General features: G+C 46.5%; 1 protein-coding gene across 8 annotated transcripts in view; it reads left to right on the top strand.

The window, feature by feature from the left end:
• LOC115112112 (zinc finger protein 536-like) overlaps window positions 1-18504 on the top strand; it is a 201189-nt gene that overhangs the window by 133304 nt on the left and 49381 nt on the right. For 6 of the 8 annotated variants that reach the window (XM_065011870.1, XM_065011871.1, XM_065011869.1 and 3 more), the window contains 2 exons: window positions 3909-4076; window positions 9679-11304. In XM_065011870.1, the coding sequence (XP_064867942.1) occupies window positions 3909-4076; window positions 9679-11304 (1794 nt within the window). The remainder of the gene's footprint in view (window positions 1-3908; window positions 4077-9678; window positions 11305-18504) is intronic. The other 2 variants (XM_065011872.1, XM_065011874.1) reach the window with 1 other exon arrangement.

Raw genomic sequence — 18504 nt, 5'->3', positions numbered from 1 at the left:
GCATGAACCAGCCGTTCACAAAGATGGCACCCGTCCAAATAAAGAAAGAGAACAGAGGATCAGCCGGATGGTGTTGTGTTGCTCCGGCGTAAGGAAATCAACTCCCCCCGGGCGCATTTTTAAAAGCCTAATGCCTTTCAAATGATGTCATCACATTTAACTTGCTCTCTCTTTTTTTTGTTGTTGAAATCCACACGTTTCCTTAACGTTGACAGTAGTTACATAGAGGGAGGAGGACACTGGCTTTGACAGAACACACGATGCATTAGAATAATGGAGAGAGAGGGAGACATCTTGTGTTTTTATGACACAATTTTTATATATTTTCTGTTGTTGTTGTATGAAATTGATATCACTGTAATCAAAACCACGGAACAATTTAGCCTGGAAGTGTGATTGAAAGAGCACCATTAAGGAAGAGGCTTTTTCCCTTCAGTTATTCCTTTGTTGTTGTTGCCTTCCCTATTAATGGGAACAGGGTGTGGTCCGTCTGGAGGGGCTGCCTCAGAGGACAGACACACAGACACGCACACACACGCGCACACACACCCAAACAGGTACGGGTGTTGTATGTGTCGGTGGGCTCCTGTGGCACTTCCCCCTTGGTGGTTGAGGAGTTTTTTTTATTGTCACTAGCCGAGCTCCTGGTGTCAGAGCTGTAGTGCAGCAGACAGCAGCCAGAATGACTGAGACTCATCCTCCTCCCAGATGGCCTGTACAACTCTGCTCCAATCTGATCTCAGCCCTTTGTTCTGTTATGTTCCATTACATTTGGATGAGCCCAATAAAATCAGAGCTGGTCTCAAATCAGAAAGTCTGAATTATGTATGCGTGTGTGTGTGATATTATTCCACTGCAACAGAGCCTGGATGTGTCAGTTTGTATGTAACTGGAAAAGCAGTGCGTGTTCGGGATAAGAGTACAGTGTGTTAGATTAGCGAAGGAAAAATAACAAGCTACACAATTGCAGTTTTCAGTGTGTAGTAAGAGAAGTACAGTAACACTAGGGATGTTTAATTCAATTGTGTCATTTTATTTATGAGCGAAAGGTGCGTGTTAAAATCAATAGCAGTTGTCAAAATGACATCGATCACTAAGACATGACAACGGTGAAAGCGTCTGACCATATCCACGTAAGGCTTTTCGCTCACCTCTGGGTAATATTAACTTGAACTAAGCCAACTTAACGCATTAGACATATACAACACTGGCTGTGGCCTAATGGTACACTAACAGTGTGTGCGCTCTAGTAGTCTCTGAGAGATGATGGCAGCAGGATTTAACAGGGTAATGGATGAAGCCAGTGGCTTGCCTGTGACAATCAATTGTAATGTTGTGTCTCTTACAGATTTTTCCTTTGCATAAAGCAATGGAAAATCAATACATGGAGAATAGTTATAGGTGGCGAGTTATCGAGAATCTCTCTGTCCCAGACTCGCTCCTCCTGGAAGACGTCGTGTAATATATGAGGTGACCTTCAAATGTCATAAATGTGTTGTGCAATAAACTGTCAATATTTGTGGTTATACGGCGCAGGATGACTTTTACAGTAATTGGAACAGCCCTATTAAAAGCTTGGGATCAGTCAGCTGATTAAGGACAACCACGCTGGGGGACTCTCTCTCTCTCTCTCTCTCTCTCTCTCTCTCTCTCTCTCTCTCTCTCTCTCTCTCTCTCTCTCTCTCCCACTCATCCATACACTACATGAACGGATACATTGAAGTTTTGGTGTGTGTGTGTGTGTGTGCGGGCGTGCTCGTGTATTTGTTTGCGTGCGAGTATATAGCGATTGGAACATTTGTTATTGAAGGACTATTAAATGCTGGCAGAGCATCCTCTCCCTGGTACAGGATCACTATTAACCCTGCCACACAGAGGGCCGGAGGATGAGGCTGGCCATAAGCTGCGTTTTTAGGGGTTTAATTCAACTCCATCTGGGGTGGACAGGTGGACCTGTATTTGCTACATGAGAGGAGGACACATTGCCAAGAGGGGATATGTCAAGTGGTGTAAAATGTGTTTGTGGAGAATTTGGTTACAGTACGGTACGTGTACAGATGTAGGATCTCAAGGCTCTGCACACGTCGTGCCGAATGGGGATCTAGCGTTCGTCTGTCGATCGTCTGTGCGCTGTGCTTTAGGGACCAGCAGCTGGAGACTTCTGACTGGCGCCATTTCACGTGATTCTACATGTAAAATCGGTGTGCAAATGACGCTCCGAGGTGCTAAGTCCTCTCGGCCAGCAAACGCCATTGTTGTTTCTGAGCCCTTAATTTGAGCCAGTTTCCTACAGCGGGAAAATAATCCTGCAGCAACTGGAAATGTAAACTATTATGTGGATTATAATTCATGCACATTTATGAAGCAGTTGATACATTTTTCATAAGGGAAAAGTGGAAACGACAAACTTTAGAAGCCTTTTCTTAAACCTCAATACACTACAAGTGTAAAAGTTATTGCGTTACGGGGAAAGTTCTCCTGCAACAAGGTGATCAAATTAAGATCCCACGTCTGTATATGGACTGCAGACATGTCGGGAGTATTGATTTAAAAAGCCTTGTGTCTGTCTATGCATTGGTTCGGAGAGAGGGTGGGTTTGGAAAGGTCACATGCGGATCAGAATTGGGTGTACAGTATGAACGGGGCCATGGTTATTACAGGTAAGGCTATGTAAACTGTTCAACACTGGTATGCCTGTTGCTTTGGGGGTCACATCCACATAAATACAATAGTACACTGTACGTTGGCAGTGTGGGTGTAGAATCATGTGATCAGTGCCAGCAGTAGGAGGACTTGCTGACTTCAGTCTGGCTTTTCTTGAAACCTTATTTGACTCTTAAAGAGGGTGGACTGGGGTGGGGAAGAAAATAAAAGATTCAGCTACTGGAAGAAATGCTTTTGATTGTGTGGCATGGTTGCCTTAGTGGGCTGCTCCATTCAGATGATCTCTCTCCCCACACGCATACCATGTCATGAGCCGGACTCGGGAAAGAAAACAAAGAAACATCAGCAGCAGATGTGGGGGGGGGGGGGGGGGGGGGGGGGTAATGGGGTGGCGCCATAAACAGAGTAATTTATCTTACTGTGAACTGGTACTTCTTCCTGCTTACCCATGATGCAATAGGGTATGTGGTTAACAAGGTTATTATGTTGGCATTGGGCTCTGGCGTTCACTCCACCTCATCGGTCATTCTGCTTGACTAGAGTGTAGCTTTCATAACACATCAGAGCTTGCAAGGACTTCTTCTACACAGTTAGCTGGTCATGTAATGAGGTCATGACCCATATGAACGTGTGAGATAACATCCTCACCTTATGACTGTGCTGCCGTCAACTCTTTTCAAATCTATTTCAGTTCCTCCTGAGATTCGGGTGATTGTGTGGAGAGCAGTTGTTGGTCTCCACACGTCTCTGCAGTATTAGTGGCAGTTCAAGCAGGGCGGGGTCACTCTTATCACCCTCTCGCATCTCTGACAGAAGCGACGCTACCTGTCAAAATCAGGGCGCTGTACGGAGACGCGTTGGCCCACTGCTGACAGAGCCGTTTCTTTCCTTGTATTGTTCATTTCAACACAATCCGCCATATGCTACCAGAAGATGAGGAGAGCGGGGATGAAACATTACGACGGGAGTGGGAGAGTGTGGAGGGGGGTCGGCCCGGTGTTTCTAAAGGAGCCTGAAAGCTTATGAACTGTCAGCGTTCTGTCAGCTTGAAGTGGGGGGGGGGTAGCGGCAAAACGTGAACCCATTGATGTGTTTTACTTTGTGTGGTGTTGGCAGATTTGGATGGAAAAGGAGGACAAAGCCAAAGTGAAAGTGTGTTTTCTGACATGGTTGACGGTTTGACGTGACACTCACCGCTCCTCCCTTTGTGTGTGTCTGTGTGTGTCTCTCTCTTGTTGCTCCAGATGTCGGGGATGACCTGGGCAAGGCGGTGGGGAGTGTTCAGCAGGCCCCCTCCCAGCACAGGGACAGGAGCCTGGGCTCGGCCATCAAGGACTGCCCCTACTGTGGGAAGACCTTCCGCACCTCCCACCACCTCAAGGTCCACCTGAGGATACACACAGGTCAGTGGAGTGAGTTCCCCTTGGATATTACTGCTACCACCGTTTTCCATTCTGCCCCACTGCTCTCTGCCTACGACTCGAGTCGACCCCATTTGGCCGTGTTCGATACCGTCGGCGAGGGCAGTTATTCAGAGCACACAGCTGCTTCCTGGAAATATGCTGTAGTTCGTGGGACAATGGCATTCAGTGGTTCACTGCAGCTACTGTTCTAATCTTAGCCATATCTAGCAAACGAGTGTCAAAATATATCTCTACCTGGATGACCTTCTGTGTTAGCTGCTGGAAGGTAGAGGTGGTCCCATTGAGAGTAATGGTGTGGACACGGTGTCCACTGGCCAGAGCCAGAGCAGGTTGTCATACCTCACTACACTGCAAGGTAGAAACGCCCCAGTAAATATCCAGGCTAATGTCACATGTAGGCCGATTCTAAGGTCGCCTTAGATCAAGGACATCGGCTCAGCTAATTGTCCAAACAGGCTACTCTAACATCCTACGTGCTGCGTATGCTACAGCATGGGTTCCACACTATGTTTCTGCGTTGAGTGTGTTTTTTTGTTGTTGCGTACCTTGTAGCTTTGGAGTACTGCTTGGAATGTAGCTTAAAGTGCTGTACTGGACCACCTGTGAAAATCCATGGCGTGGTGCTATATGAGTCAGCCCATATCAGACACAAAAGAGCATGAAACGAGTGTTTAGCATTTCTTTCAGAGCTGTGCTCTAATTACTTGGCTGAGGGGAGAGCTTGAGTGTACGCCCTAGTGACAGTCTACTACACGATGCTACAATACCTCTTCATTCCGCATTGCTTTCTCCCTTTCTCAGATTAGGCCTGAGAATGACTAAGTACATCCTGTATACTCATGGAGACCTCATGGTATTTAGCACTTCATTTCTTATCAGCCCCTGTTCTTGTTCTACATTTAACTGTGAATGCTGTGAGTCTGATGCCCTGACCTCTGTATCTGAAGACACCATTTTACAGTCCCCCCCCCCCCAAAAAAAAAAATATGTCATCCTTAAGTGCCAGTAAAGGCATGGCTCAAGCCTTCAGAACTTAAAATGGAAATCTCTTGCAGCTGAGGAAATCAATGCTTGCTTTTTTTCCCCTCACTTTTTTTTCGCCATGCACTTAATAAGAGAGAAGGGAGACCACCCAAACTGTGCCCCCCCCCCCACGCCCCCTTTAATAAGGACCAAATACCTCTGGTCTGGAGGGGAATTAAGGAGCCAGCGTAGCTCGTAGCTAGGCGTAGCGCAGGAGCACTTGTGCACTACCATAATTAGGATCTTTGTGTAAAATAGCACATCCAGGTCAACGAGAGGAGCCTCAACCCTGATTCTGCAGACCTCTCTGAATACCTCGCCGTCAGGAGAGGAGGGGCCGGGGACAGGGGACAGGACGGGGGAGCATGGAAATCTGTTACCTAACAGAGGGGGGGCTGAGTTATGTCCTGTTTTGAGTGGTACAGTAAGGGTCCCCAGAAGGGCTGTATTTCAGCAGAGAGGAAACAGAGGCCTCATCTCAGGCCCTCCGTTAAACTCACTCAATGCAGCAGGCCAGGCCAGGCCCTGCGTAAGCACAACTCAACATGGTCACTTCATACACAGAAACCGTCTGATGTATCTACAAGGTGTTGCCCGTTTAAATCAATCATACATGATCAGATTGACTTCAGGTTGAAATGATGATGATTACATCAAGGCGATGACTTTTACATCCGATGACGATTCCTCCTTGATGGCAAAACAGTGGAACTCTGAGAGGACATGATGCGCCCTTCATTCTAATTCAGTCCGAACAGCACAATGGCATTGCTTACTGAGAGGTGCTCGCATTGTGCAACACAATGTTAGATTAATGACTCGCTAACATTTTGTTGAAAGGAATGAAGTGAATTTAAATTTCTCTAAAAGTTAAAGAGCTAATGTTACAGTATTCATTTCCTCTTGAACAGTGAGTGGGAAAATATCCATTAGTGAAATGAACCACAGTTTCTAGGTAGCTAACATTGTGCAGAATACAGTGTGGGGCCACAGTTAATGAACACTGCAGTGGGTGATATTTCATTATACAAATTAATGCTCACATTTTAATGGGAAAGTCACATAATGAATCTAGGCTTCAGTGACAGCAATTAGAGACACAGATTGTCCCCTTCTGGACAAGGCAGTATTTAGCAGTAAGCAGCTGTGTGTAAAAAAAAAAAAGAAAGGTCTTTGCTCTTGACAATGGCTACGCATAACTTTAGGGGAAATAACCAGTCGAGTTTCCACTCACCTTTAAACGGGGAACAGAGAAAGAGCCAGGCTTTGCCCATGTCACATAACCTTAACCTAACCTTTGCAATCAGAATGAATCAATGGGGACCCGTGATCTTGCTCTCCATTTCTCTCCGTCTCTCCCTCTCTCCATTTCTTTCCCACCCTCTCTCCATCTCTCTGCCTCCCGCGCTCTCTCTCTCTCTCTCTCTCTCTCTCTCTCTCTCTCTCTCTCTCTCTCTCTCTCTCTCTCTCTCTCTCTCTCTCTCTCTCTCCTCTCTCCCTCTCCCTCTCTCTCTCTCTCTCTCTCTCTCTCTCTCTCTCTCTCTCTCTCTCTCTCTCTCTCTCTCTCTCTCTCTCTCTCTCTCTCTCTCTCTCTCTCCTTTGTTATTTCCCTTTCTCGTTCACGGACAGGTTTAATACGAACATTCCCCGAACCCCTCTTCCAAACTAGTACCTCTTTGCATGTAACAACACTACTGTTTATGAACACCCATGTGGATGTTTGTTGCTAACCAACAGTCTGGCTTTATTCAATTTAGCATGGACTTAAAGGTGTTTGGATCGGTTCCTTTCCCGGAGGGTTTCCCAGTCCAGCCTGGACAAGACTTGAATAACCGCACTTCTTCCAGTGCAAACCGCCTTTCAACGTTACGTAAAAGCCACATGGAAATGTATCTTAAAGTGTGTCATATCTATTAACTGTTTTAATTGCCCCTCTGTAGTGGCTCTGGGTGTTTATTCTGAGTGGTTACTATGGAGCTGCGACGAAGCATCCAAATCCAGATGAAATCTGTTGGAGTCGAGGAACTGCTTAAAGAAGTAGAGCAAAACGACGCTATGTCCCAGCACGGGGAGGATGAACACGCTGATACATTGAAACGTTATAATAGTTGTAATGGAAATCTACTTTTCCTATTGTACTCTGGCAGGTGATCGTTAAATAGTTTGCCCCGGGTATTTTATGAATTTGTGTTTCCATTTTTTTCCCCTTGATTTGTGTTAATATATTTTCTTGATTGCAAATGTTTTGGGGGGAGAAAAGTATATTTCTAAACAATGGAAAATGATCTTTCCTTTCTTTTGTGCCATGGAGATCTGTTGTGTTCCGCAGAGGTTGTGCTGTTTGCACTGATATCAATTAAAAGTGGATTAACGGGTACATAATGACCTTTAGCAGTAAATTGTGTGTGATGTTGCGAGGCAGGATACAGTATATTCCCCAGATATCACACATGCCCCTGACGAATGATTGAGCAGATGTCTTAGCGAGTCCAAACGGTCCGGAAAGAACACACACACACACACACACACCACACACACCGCACATTTACGGTATACATTTCTCAGCCATGTGTACATTGATTACTCTTCAAGGTTTGTTTAGAGAGGTGTCATATGTTCAGTTATATTCAGTGGTGTTGTGGAGGATAGGGGTGTTTGCTAAATGGCATATGTTATATTATTATTATATTATATGCAAGTAAACGTAGCTTACCCACAGTCGTTTTTTTGCCTAACAGTTTACCCACTTTTTGTGGAAAAAATATATTAAAAGTATAGGAAGCGTTACTTTATTCACCATGATCGGTGATCCGAGTTGAACCACCTATTTGTTTACAGTACCATTACCTCACTGGTTACATTCAGATGTCTGTTGCCCTGGTTAATCATGTCTTCTTATGCTGTTTAATATTTGGTGGTGTTGATGCCCATTTCCATCGTTAACAAGAAAAAAAACAGACCACTCTAATTTCACTCTAATTTTGGGCCTAGAATATAATTTTGTCCAGTTAAAGGAATTGAGAATGATCATTTGCATCGGGGACGTTTCCTTATTAAATCAGCCCAAGCCCCTGTTATCCTGCTTAGAGGATAAGCACTTATTGGGTTAAAAGCTCATCTCGCATGGTTTATTTTAAATATACGCTTCAAACTCGCTCTTGTGTAAAAGAAAATAACACGGTACTCTCTCTCTCTCTCTCTCTCTCTCTCTCTCTCTCTCTCCCTCCCTCCCTCCCTTCCCCTCTCTAATTTTCTTTCTCTCTCTCTGGTATCAATATTGTATTGAGTTTGTATTTGTGGCCCTTTATTTGAGAACTGTGCAGTAGGTCTGCAGATCCTGTAGTCTTTTTTTCTTCTGGAATGGTGCCCTCCAAATAATGATAAATGACTTGAGCAGTATGCCATTTGCTAATTATATCCATGATTTACTACAGAGCGAGACTTAAATCATTCAATTCAGTCTTGCGTAACAATGCAACAACAAACAAAACAAAAAATGGGGGGAAAATGGTTTCCATGTGTACAATCTAAACATGGTATAGCTATATACTGTATATATACACACACAGTACTTGACAAACATGATTTTATTCGGGACTATTTCCAACCACCCTTGCTCTTCACATATTTAGCTGTGACTTGTTCAAAAGAAATGCCAGGCACATTACTATGTCTAAAAGTCAAGCTTAGCATTTCTGCTTATGGTTTCTTCTATTCCAAAAATCTGCCTTTGGTTTAAAATATATTGTAATTGCTAACATGATGCATTTCATGTCCAGATACTGTTCGTAATGTATCTCTCCAAAGGCAAACGAGATCCACTTTTCTGGCAAAAATCATGATTGCATTTGACCTTGCAAGAATATGTATGAATATTTGTGTTCACAGTGTACTGATGTAGAGATGTTGTAACTGCATTGTAAGTCAAATTATGCAACTAACACTATACTACTACCGTGATGTACAGACAAATATTTTCCATATGTACATTCTTGCTCATTTGTTGTCAGTTAAAGTCTGTTTTAGTTTCATATGAAGGGACTACATCTTCCACTATTTGGTCCAAATAGCCATAGAGCCATTCAACTGGGACGGAATGGAGAGCTTCTTCTCTGTGAATTGTGATTTATGATAAACTGCAAATAGAGAACATCCTAGAAATCACTGTCTCATCGCCAAGGCAGAGGCCTGTCAGCGAACAAGGCCAAGAGAGAGAGACCCACAAACAACCCCCCCCCATGCAAACAGAGATTACATCGAGACAGTTGTGTTGTCAGTTGAAAATATTATCTCTTGTGGTGGACTGAAAGCAACATATGGTGAAATGGTTTTTATTGTGTTGACATGAGTGATGGCTCACTTGGCGGAGCTGGATCGAGCTGGATCGACCCGTATTCAGATGCCAATCCCCGAATGGAGCTGAGGAGGTGTTTGCTGAATGCAGAATTCTGTTGAATGTTGGTTATCACTGAGATCATTGTGTTGGCTTTCACTGTTGTTTCCTCTCTTATTCATGTCCTGTCTCTCTCTCTCTTTTTCTCACTCTATCTATCTATCTTTCTTACAGGAGAGAAACCCTACAGGTGCCCTCACTGCGACTACGCAGGCACCCAGTCTGCCTCACTGAAGTACCACCTGGAGCGCCACCATCGTGAGCGGCAGAATGGCGGCGGCCCCTCCTCCGGACACGCCCCTCTCTCTGAGCACAAGGAAGAGCACGGCAAGGGTGGCGTCTTCGCCCGCCCTGATGTCCTCCGCGGTGTCTTCAAGGGCATGCCCTCCAGCCTGGACTTCAGAGGGGGCCCGTTGCACCCCCACCAGTGGGCCCCTCCCGGTATGTTGTCCCCCAGGGAGCGTGAGAGGGACAGAGAGCGAGAGCGTAATGGCCTGGGATCTGACACTCCCTCTGAAAGCATGAAGAGCCCAGAGGGCCCCTCCGCCGCAGACGTCCCAGCCAGCTTCAGAGACCTAGGTCGGGCGTACCAGAGCATGGTGGGAAACGGTGTCAACTTCCAGGGCTCCCTGCAGGCCTTCATGGACAGCTTTGTCCTCAGCTCCCTGAAGAAGGAGAAGGAGATGAGAGAGAGCCACCTGCAGTCCCAGCATTACTTTGAGAGTGGTGAGCCCAAAGCCAAGAGGGCTGATACTGGTGAGGAAAAGGCTGAGGCCAAGCCTTCAACGGGCAAGCCTGGGTCCCAGTACGAGCCTCTGGACCTGTCTGTCAATGTCAAACCTGAAACAGGCTCTCTGCCTGGCTCCTCTGTCACCTTCCAGGACAACGTGGCGTGGCATGGCTGCCTCTTCTGCTCCTTCACCACCTCCTCTGTGGAGCTGATGGCCCTACACCTGCAGGCCAACCACCTAGGCAAGGTCAAGCAATGCAAGGAGGGCAAGGAGCACCAGGGAGAGCCCTCCCACTTCCTCAAGGCCAGCATGGGCCCAGCCCACCTCCATGACAGAGACAATGACAGAGAGGGGGAGAAGAGCCAGTCAGCCTGGTCCAATCACATGGAGCACCACACCAGCATGGGAGCCTTCCAGAGTGACTTCCTTAAGCAGTATGGAGGCATGTATGATGGCTCCCCAAGGACCCCGGGCCTCCAGGGGTTTGGAGCGACATGCCCTGACCCAGCCCTGGAGCAGCAGAGCCAGGCCAGAGAAACAGCTGGGGATGAGCTCTCAGACAAGGCCTCCTGCGGGGAGCTGGAGGACCAGGCACAGTCTGAGGATGATGAAGGCAGGGATGGAGAGCGCTGCCACAGCACCGAGTCCTCCTCCGCCCAACCAGAGAGACAGCGACCCCACTCTGACGACGAGGAGGAAGAGGAGGAAGAGGACGGGATGGAGGGGGAAGATGAGGACAGTGCCACCTATCAGATGCCGAAGCAGACGCAGGCCGTGTCCCCGGCTAGAGAGGCCCAACGACCAAGGGCCTCCTTGGGCCCTGGTGCCCCTTTCCCTCCCCAGTTCCAGCCTCAGCCGCCCCTGGAGAAGCAGTGGCTGCAGGGCTTGGGTCTCCTTTCATCTCCTGGTGGTCCCCCGGGGCTGCTGAAGCCGGAACATGCCCATCTCGAGCAGCAGATGAACATGCTGTCCGTCCTGAGGGCCTACAGCTCGGAGAACCTCGCAGCGTTCAACGGCCTTGGAAGCGGCTCAAACAGCGGCGGCGGCATCAAGAGACCAGACGCACCCGGTAAGTGAGCCTGACCCTGCCGCATGGCACCGCCATTCATTATTGTCCCTACGTCCACAAACACACAAACAATGCACGCACACGCAAACACACAACACACACACACACACACACACACACACACACACACACACACACACACACACACACAGAAACACATTCAATCTTGTGTTTACCTACACTCTCTAACACTACGATGTGTACATTTGCCGACACCACGTTTCATACACACACAGCATCACACACACACACACACGTAACTTTGTCCTGAGATTCACAATGAAACTCACACAAAGAAAACGAGATTTGCTCTAAAGTGATTTCAACCTTATTTCAAGCAAGTTTAGAAGCTATTGGAGTGGCGAGTAGCAACAGATTAATCTTTATTACACGTTTATATTAAGGAGACAGTAGTGTCTTCTCTCCCTCCATCCCGGGGAAGGGAATAATCCTGTCTCCCTAAGAGCAGGACCTCAGCTCCCATGTCATCTCAAGCACACGGCGGTTAACTATCTTCGCTCTCATAAAGCCTTCTCCCAAAAGCCCATTACTTTATAAGACCCAAAGATCTATGGGCCTGTGAAAAATGAACTGTCAGCTTTCATGATTATGTTAAGGTTACAGGCGCTCCTTGAGACTGCTGTTTTTCGGAGTGCCTTTGTTTTTGCAGTTTCGGTGATAAAAATCTTAGGGAAAAGGAATCTTCAAGTTGAGCTCATAGCTCAGCACTGGGCCAGCCAGTGTAGTTGTACGTAGTAGGAAATGTGAACCACACACTTTAGTCCAGAATTCAACTAGCCATTTCTGGATATGTCTCTCACTCGCCTCTCATTTTAAATTACAACATAAATATTAAATATTGCATTTCTTGAATATACTGTAATATTCATTAAATGTCACACACATACGCTATCCGAGGCGCGTTCTCTAGCAACCTGAATTCATTTAGTGTTAAGGCTGATACCACTGCTCATATTCTACAAATATCGAATGGCAAGACAGATATTTTATTTTGTTAGATAAACAATCCCTCTGCAAATTGATTTAGGATTAACAGACAAAAAAATAGGCCTATTTTCATTAAGTTTCGACATGCTGCAAAATACTCCATATATTTACACGAGAAATAGTTTGATGTGTTTTTGTCTCACTGTTTAGGAAATCATTTAATCGAAGCCCATATTCAAATGAAACGAATAGCAATACTCTTCAGTCAATTGGTTTTCTACTTAGAGGATCAATGTTGTCGTCATAAATAGCAGCCAGGGACAGAAATCTGGTACACCAGTGGATCGTGAATACGTGACCCATCATAAAGAAATGATTAGTTGACCTTTACTGTCATGGAAACTATGTCTGTCATCATGGAACCTGTTGAATATTTTACCGCCTTAAGAGGGTCACTCACAGTGATGAAAATGAGTGTCATTCTGACTTTGTAAGTGCTTTTGTGTTGGAATGTCCTCCTTTAACCAAAAGGCATTTGGAAGCTACCCTTGTAGCGACGTAGTCGCTTTTGAACAGAACCGAGAATGCCTGACCTTTTTAGATCAGGCTTTGTCTATGGAACAAAGGGCTTTCTTATGTGTATGTTATTGTCCCCGAGCTCGAGTCAGTCTCTCCTTGTAATAGGGCCTAGCTGTTGACTATGTATACAGCTCAGCAGCATTGATACTCTTTTACAATCTCCTGACCCAAGAGATAACCCACGAAACATAGGAGATTAATATACACTTTAATATACACTGAGTGTACAGAACATTAAGGACACCTTCCATTAAAGACACCTTCCATTAATGACACCTTGCCCTCAGAACAGCTTCAGTTCGTCGTACAAGGTGTCGAAAGCATTCCACAGGGATGCTGGCCCATGTTGACTCCAATGCTTTCCACAGTCGCCTTAAGTTGACAGGATGTCCTTTGGGTGGTGGACCATTCTTGATACACACGGGAAACTGTTGAGTGTGAAAAACCCAGCAGCGGTGCAGTTCTTGACCAAAACCGGTGCACCTGGCACCTACTACCATACCCCGTTCAAAGGCACTTAAATATTTTGTCTTGCCCCTTCACCCTCTGAATGGCAGACATACACAATCCATGTCTCAGTTGTCTCAAGGCTTCAAAATCCTTCTTTAACCTCTCCTCCCCTTCATCTACACTGGTTGAAGTGGATTTAACATCAATAAGGGATCAGGGCTTTCACCTGGATTCACCTGGTCAGTCTGTGTCACGGAAAGAGAAGATGTTCATGATGTTTTGAACACTCAGAGTATGACATTAGTGCTCATAATCGGGTTGTGTGTGTGTGTGTGTGTGTGTGTGTGTGTGTGTGTGCGTGTGTGTGTGTGCGTGCGTGCGTGCGTGCGTGTATGACAAGTGTTCAAGTTCCCTAGCCCCGGCAGGGAGGCTAGAGGCTGAGTGGCTAAGCAGCATGTCAGCGTGTCAGAGCCCATGTAGCTGGCGCTCTTCTTGACCCCGTAACACTCACCTCTGTTTCAACCCTGCTAAATATTCACCATGCGTCTAGTGTTACACTCACACTCACCTTTACCAGGCACAACAACACCGACCAACAACACCTCGCTAGGCTACATCGGTCTATCTGGCCCCGAGAACCTCCCAAGGAAATGCCTCTAGCCCCCACAAACAGGGGTAGAGGGACAGATAGCCACTGGACCAGTCCGAACCCACCTCCCCTCTGTATGTGCTGTGAGTGGTCCGCGGACAGGTCAGTCTCAGATAAGGTACGCTCGTCCGCTGTTTCTCAGCTAGCTAAGCACAGCTGGATGGAAGTGTGCCAAGCCTGACCCCCCCCCCCCCCCACACACACACACACACACACAATGCTCCATCTCCTGGCGACATCTGCTCCAGAGACCTCGCACGTTTGGTTTCCAAAGGTGACAGAAATACAGTAAACAGTCATTCAAAACTCCAAAACTTCCAAATGTGTTTCCTGTCATCAAGTACAGGTGACGACAGTGCTGTCAGATATGGAGGTCAATGGTAGACGCAGGTAGCAGGAGATACTCTCACTGCGTGAATATGTAGAGTGCATGGATAATAGTCACGTCTACCTACCCCATATAAAGTAGCAGAAAGTCTTCCTTAATAAATCCCACTAGCCCCTCCCTTCGTCCACTCCTGATCTCCTTATGGAGGGGTCTTCCATGGGGAATTGCAAGGAACATATTCTCCACAGTTATTTGAGGTGGGGGTGGCAAGCCGCCCTGAAAATTCAATTCAGAACTGGCAAAATGTGATTATCTGAAGTGGGTTTGCATTAGGTTTGTATGCAAATAGAGCATAAATCATTAATATCGAAATTCTCGCCTGAATTTGGGCTGTCGAGCACATGGGCTGGGCTCGACGGCGAGCTGAGCGTCGTAAGTGGCTCTCTCTTCATTAGCATGCCTAGAGCTAGGGGTGGGTCCTTCACACCCACGCACACACACACACACACACACACACACACACATACACACACATTTCTCTAAATATATTAATGGCAAATCAACAGTGATCATTCCAGGTGTAGGGCCATTCCCATGATATCTCATTCGAGAGTGATTTCCAGTTGGTATAGTGTGTAGTACAGAGTGCAATGTTAAGGTTGCTATTGGTCCACGGTGTTGTTGAGGTCAGCCAATGTGGATGTGTTTCACACAGTCATTAGCCACTTGTGATCGAGGCCTATCTATAGTCATGCATGATTAGGCCTGTACTGTTGTAGTACTTAAACAGTACAACATTTGAAAGTTATACAACAGACTGTACCGTGTTACAGTGTGCACCTTTCTGTAACACTCACATGGTCTCTCGTTGGTTGAGATTGGCAGTCTGAAGAGGCAGCATTGCTGAACGCGTGGGTTAGGATAGGGCTTGGGTGGGCACGCTTAGGTGTTGCCTGGGAAGAATAGCATAACTCAAAGTGAAGCACCTCTCACAGGAGAAGGAGAGCGATAGCGACGGAGGGATATATAGAGACCGAAAGCTATGCTCACATCACTTATACGCGTATATCTCAGGCTTTCTGCGCACGAGGACACTCTGCGTCTGCCCTGTAGTGTCTGGGCTGCTGTCATTGTGGTTCTTTGTTTGTTGTTGATGATTGTTAGATAAACGGTTATCTTGATTCGCCTGCTTTAGAAAAGTGAACAATTGCTTGTTTGGACAAGTATGAACCAACAACTCAGTGTCACGGTAATAGGAAATAGAAACGTCTGTTACCACGACCAGGCTTTAGATTTTCCTCTGTCCTCATCTATTGCTAAGCTACAGGACGAGACTGGCTCGGTGTAACTAACAGACAGTGTCACAAAGGCGAGACTGGCTTGGTGCAGGTAACAGACAGTGTCACAAAGGCGAGACTGGCTCGGTGCAGGTAACAGACAGTGTCACAAAGGCGAGACTGGCTCGGTGTAGCTAACAGACAGTGTCACAAAGGCGAGACTGGCTCGGTGTAGCTAACAGACAGTGTCACAAAGGCGAGACTGGCTCGGTGTAGCTAACAGACAGTGTCACAAAGGCGAGACTGGCTCGGTGTAGCTAACAGACAGTGTCACAAAGGCGAGACTGGCTCGGTGTAGCTAACAGACAGTGTCACAAAGGCGAGACTGGCTCGGTGTAGCTAACAGACAGTGTCACAAAGGCGAGACTGGCTCGGTGTAGCTAACAGACAGTGTCACAAAGGCGAGACTGGCTCGGTGTAGCTAACAGACAGTGTCACAAAGGCGAGACTGGCTCGGTGTAGGTAACAGACAGTGTCACAAAGGCGAGACTGGCTCGGTGTAGCTAACAGACAGTGTCACAAAGAGTGTACAGTATCTTACTGCTAAGAGTGCACAATATCTTACTGCTAAGAGTGTACAGTATCTTACTGCTAAGAGTGCACAATATCTTACTGCTAAGAGTGCACAGTAACTTACTGCTAAGAGTGTACAATATCTTACTGCTAAGAGTGTACAATATCTTACTGCTAAGAGTGTATAGTATCTTACTGCCTAGAGTGTACAGTATCTTACTGCTAAGAGTGTACAGTATCTTACTGCTAAGAGTGCACAGTATCTTACTGCTAAGAGTGTACAGTATCTTACTGCTAAGAGTGTACAGTATCTTACTGCTAAGAGTGCACAGTATCTTACTGCTAAGAGTGTACAGTAACTTACTGCTAAGCGTGTACAGTATCTTACTGCTAAGAGTGCAGTCCAATCAGAATCCTCAGCCTCAGCACCCTCACCCGAATTTTGCCACTTAACCCAGACATTCCAGGGGCATGGAAGACACTGGCGTTTTCAGCTCGGTGACACGGTCAGGGGTAGCGCGGGCACTAGGGTTAAGCAGGGTCAGTCGGTCAGTGTTAATGTTACAGCACTTGACATGGAGAAGCAGGGCTGGCACACATGAGGATCCAAAGCTACTGACGTTTGAATGGTAAGGCGCTGGTGGTATGTCTACTGTCGAGCGTCTTCGGGGAGAAAGGCAGACCGATGGTGGGTGTAGGGGTGCAGGGAAGGGGGGGGGTGGGGTGGGGGAGGGGGGTTGTATGTCTCCCCCTCTTGATAATAGTTCATAAGGGCATAACACCCCCTGCTGGAATTGCAGAGGAAGAAGAGGGGGAGAAGGAGGAGACAGAGTGGAAAGAGTGAACGAGGGATACTGAGAGGTGTTTTCGAGTGAGAGAAGGAGACGGATCATTGTCTATAACAATATTTCTGTTGAGAAGACGTGTGAATCCACCACGTGGCCCTTTGGGTTTATCAATTTACAAAGCCCCTCAAATGCAGGCGCAGTATGTTCCCGATGCGCGCTGCACAAGTGGCTCATGCCAAGCTCGCACCGCGGGAAGTTCAGGAGGAGGAGTAGGAGGAGGAGGGAAAGAGAGAGAGAGAGAAGAAGAAGAAGAAGAAGAACAGCGAACACAGACACAGATTGCCTGTGTCAGGAACACAAACTATGTAAAAAAAAATATTTAAAAAAGTAAATGTATTCAAGCCTTCTCTGATATTTTTAGCCCTGAGTACAGCCTCCTCTGACAGCGTCGGTCTGCTATCCTATGCTCGCGGGAGATTTTTCGGTTTCTTGTCAGGGGGTTGTAGGGTTGGTTGACTACTTAGTTGTAGCAGTGTTCATGTCACTGGTGGCCAATTATCTCTGTCAAGAGGGAGAGATTTGAAGGCGGCCCTCCCTGTGTGGGACTTGAACCCGCAATCGTAGAGGTTAGACACAGGGTTGTGCTACTTCAGGGCCTGTCAGCCCCCCCTCCACTACTGAGCAGAGCCTGTGTCAAGCTCAGACCAGATTAATAAAAGGATCATATGGGTGGGTCCCTCTGAACAGGTTCTTTAAAGATATTATGATCGTTAAAAAAAGTTATTATGATCGTTAAAAACATAAGGTACCTTTCCTTGACTGGGGGATGTCACCGATATACAGGATCAGAGCTGGTATTACAGCTCCGTTACTTTCTCTGTCGAGAAGAAAGCAGGGCTTTGCAGTTCAAACACTTCCTCTCATACTGCTACTCATAGAGTATCTCTCTCTCTCTCGCTGTCTCTCTGTCTCTCTGTGTGTGTGTGTGTGCGTGTGTGTGCGTGCGTGCGCACGTGCGCGTTTCAGAGACCTTATTTCACTACAGCATCCGAATGTATGATTACGTATGTGTGCGTGTTTGTGCGCACGGCAGAAAGAGAGAGAAATAAAGTTCATGTCTCTCTCACTCTCTCTCTCTCTCGCTGTCTCTCTCTCTCTCTCTCTCTCTCTCTCTCTCTCCGTCTCGCTCTCTAGTTCTCTTTCTGTCTATTTCTCTCTCTCTATTCTCTATCTATTTCTTTCTATTTCTCACTCACTTTATTTCTCTCTCTTTCTGCCGTGCGCACAAACATGCACACATACATAATCATACACTCGGATGCTGTAGTGAAATACAGTCTCTGAAATGCGCACGTGCGCACGCATGCACACACGCACGCACGCACGCACGCACGCACACACACACACACACACACACACACACACATACACAGATTAAAGCCTGTGTTCTTTACAGCTTTTTCAATTTGCTGCTCAGTAATTACAAAAGCCACCTAATTCAGGGACCCATGGACTATTATAGGAAAACAGAGTGAGCGACAGTGATACCAGCATTCTCAGTCAGAGTCGAAAGATATTTATATATTTTCTGTATTTTATTTTCTCCCT

This window comes from Oncorhynchus nerka, linkage group LG27 (assembly GCF_034236695.1).
Source record: "Oncorhynchus nerka isolate Pitt River linkage group LG27, Oner_Uvic_2.0, whole genome shotgun sequence".
NCBI lineage: Eukaryota > Metazoa > Chordata > Actinopteri > Salmoniformes > Salmonidae > Oncorhynchus > Oncorhynchus nerka.
The sequence above is the reverse complement of the archived record's forward strand: the minus strand, read 5'-3'. Positions and strand labels throughout refer to the sequence as shown.